The sequence below is a fragment of the Stegastes partitus genome, unplaced genomic scaffold (genome assembly GCF_000690725.1).
Source record: "Stegastes partitus isolate 25-593 unplaced genomic scaffold, Stegastes_partitus-1.0.2 Scaffold1033, whole genome shotgun sequence".
Classification (NCBI taxonomy): domain Eukaryota; kingdom Metazoa; phylum Chordata; class Actinopteri; family Pomacentridae; genus Stegastes; species Stegastes partitus.
Genome location: NW_007578764.1, coordinates 11657 through 13955, shown reverse-complemented (window position 1 = coordinate 13955; position 2299 = coordinate 11657). Strand labels below are relative to the sequence as shown.

The following is a 2299-nucleotide window of genomic DNA, read 5'->3' as shown; positions in this document are numbered from 1 at the left end:
CTAATGCTGGTGATCCTGACTGAGCTGAAACAGGAAACGTTTGGTCTGATTTAGTGTCAGATGGTGAGAAAGAAACGGTTTGATGTCTTTTTATACAGTGGACGTAAACTTCTGGTTTCAACTGTGTCAGTCTGTCCATCCTGTTACCATGGAAGCGTTCTGTCTGTCTGCACACGTTCTGTTTCTGTGGAAATGTTCTTACTGTCCACCTTTCACAGGTGTTGCCTGTCTCCGGTCCTTTGGAGGGCGGAGTCCTGGTGACAATCACGGGGTCGAACCTGGGCATGAGGTACGAGGACGTGGTGGGCGGAGTCACAGTGGCAGGTGTCCAGTGTCTGCCTCAACCTGAAGGATACCTGATCTCCACCAGGTGAGCACCTCACATCAGCAGGAGGCGTGTCCTATTGATCAGGTGACCACAACACATGACTCACTGTGTGTGTGTGTGTGTGTGTGTGTGTGTGTGTGTGTGTGTGTCAGGGTTGTGTGTGAGCTGCAGCCCAGTGGGAAGCAGAAGGAGGGGCCAGTCCTGGTTACCGTGGGAACAACTCCACCTGGGAGGTCAATGCAGACGTTCACGTATCAGGTAAGACCCAGTCCTAAAAACATATGTAGACCAACGTGGATCCAACCAAAAGAACCCTGAAGTTCTTTAAACCGGTTCTGAGAAAGAGTGACAATAGAACGTGACTTTGCTTCAGCCTCCATTAACTCACTGATCAGTCTGATCGAACTGCTGATCAATCTGATCGATCTGTTCAGGACCCTCAGCTGCTGGACCTGGTTCCTGATAAAGGTCCAGTTTCTGGAGGAACCAGACTGACCATCCGAGGCCGACAGCTGTTGACAGGACAAACGTCTGACCTGAGTGCCTTCGTGGGCTCCCAGCCTTGCTACATGTGAGTACTGGTACTGCTCACGCCGTTAGTACTACTACCGATAATACTGCTGTCGTCACTCTGACTGCAACTTGTTTTACTTCATTGTCTCAGTGTGGACGAGGTGAATGACACCCAGCTGGAGTGTCGAACTGGTCCCAGTAATCGGACCGGTGGCGCCCCGGTTCGTGTTTTCTTTGGTAAAGCTGAGCGGACCGTCCCAGACGTCTCCTTCCGTTACCTTGACGACCCCATCATCACCGACGCGGCGCCAGCAGAGAGCTTCTACGCGTAAGAACCAATCACCAATTACGAGTCAGCGAGCGTCTCACAGCTGTACGTCCTAATATGGTGTTGTCTTCCTGTCCTCAGTGGCGGCCGCATCATCATGGTGACGGGCAGGAACCTGGACGTGGTGCAGCAGCCAATCATATCCGTGTGGGTGGAGCCTGTGGAGGTCCAGAGAGTGAAACGGAGGAGACGATTGGCTCTGCTCACCGCCAAGCAGCAGCTGGTCTTCAACAGCACCATGACAACAGTGAGACAGACGTCAATCAAAGACGAGCTCTGCTTACTGAAGATTGATCAGCAAGTCTCTGTACCTGTCCTCACCTGTCGGTCTGTCCTCACCTGTCTGTCTCTCAGGTGTCGGAGCGCTGCTCTGTCCAGTCGTCCTCTCAGATGACCTGTCCCTCCCCCACCGTGTCCCCCGACGTCAAAGTTAAAGGCATATGGTTCCAGCTGGACAACGTCAGAGTCCACTATGAGAGCATCAAGGTACATCAAGCAGCAGGTCCCCCTGTCTGTCCGTCTGTCTGTCCGTCTGTCTGTCTGTCTGTCTGTCTGTCTGTCTGTCTGTCTGTCTGTCTGTCTGTCTGTCTGTCTGCATGTCTGTCTGTCGTTTGTCTGTCGACTCAGACTTTCTCCTGCTTTAAAGTCAGTTTGACTGAATGTGAGCAGAAACACAATAATCAGTAAACATGATGCAAACACCTGGAATCACACCTGAGCCTCATGACAGGAAGAAACCCCGTATGAACATCTGTCTGTCTGTCTGTCTGTCTGTCTGTCTGTCAGGGTAAAAGCTTCACCTACTATCCAAACCCGGAGTTCTTCCCTCTGAACCGAGAAGCTCCAGATGCTCCGTATCGGTTCAAACCTGGAGGAGTCATCGCCGTGGAGGTAAAGTAGTCGACTCAGACGTTCTGATCCGATGGACATGACAACCCATCTGACCTTCTGTCCCGGTGCTCTCCCTCAGGGCCTGGACCTGACCAGAGCCATGTCACGGCAGGAGGTCACGGCTCGGCTCGGGGACCAGCAGTGTCAGGTGAAGACTCTGGACAGCACTCACCTGTACTGTGAGCCTCCAGAGGTTCAGCCAATCAGTGTGGAGGACGGCAGGGAGCTGCCCAGTCTGA

At 52.8% G+C, this 2299-nt stretch overlaps 1 protein-coding gene across 1 annotated transcript in view; it reads left to right on the top strand.

The window, feature by feature from the left end:
* The window catches only part of plxnb3 (plexin B3), a 55178-nt gene that overhangs the window by 42298 nt on the left and 10581 nt on the right, over positions 1-2299 (top strand). The window contains exons 11-18 of the mRNA XM_008295239.1: positions 219-370; positions 481-586; positions 763-899; positions 993-1169; positions 1251-1416; positions 1524-1655; positions 1956-2060; positions 2140-2299. Coding sequence (XP_008293461.1) covers positions 219-370; positions 481-586; positions 763-899; positions 993-1169; positions 1251-1416; positions 1524-1655; positions 1956-2060; positions 2140-2299 — 1135 coding nt within the window. The remainder of the gene's footprint in view (positions 1-218; positions 371-480; positions 587-762; positions 900-992; positions 1170-1250; positions 1417-1523; positions 1656-1955; positions 2061-2139) is intronic.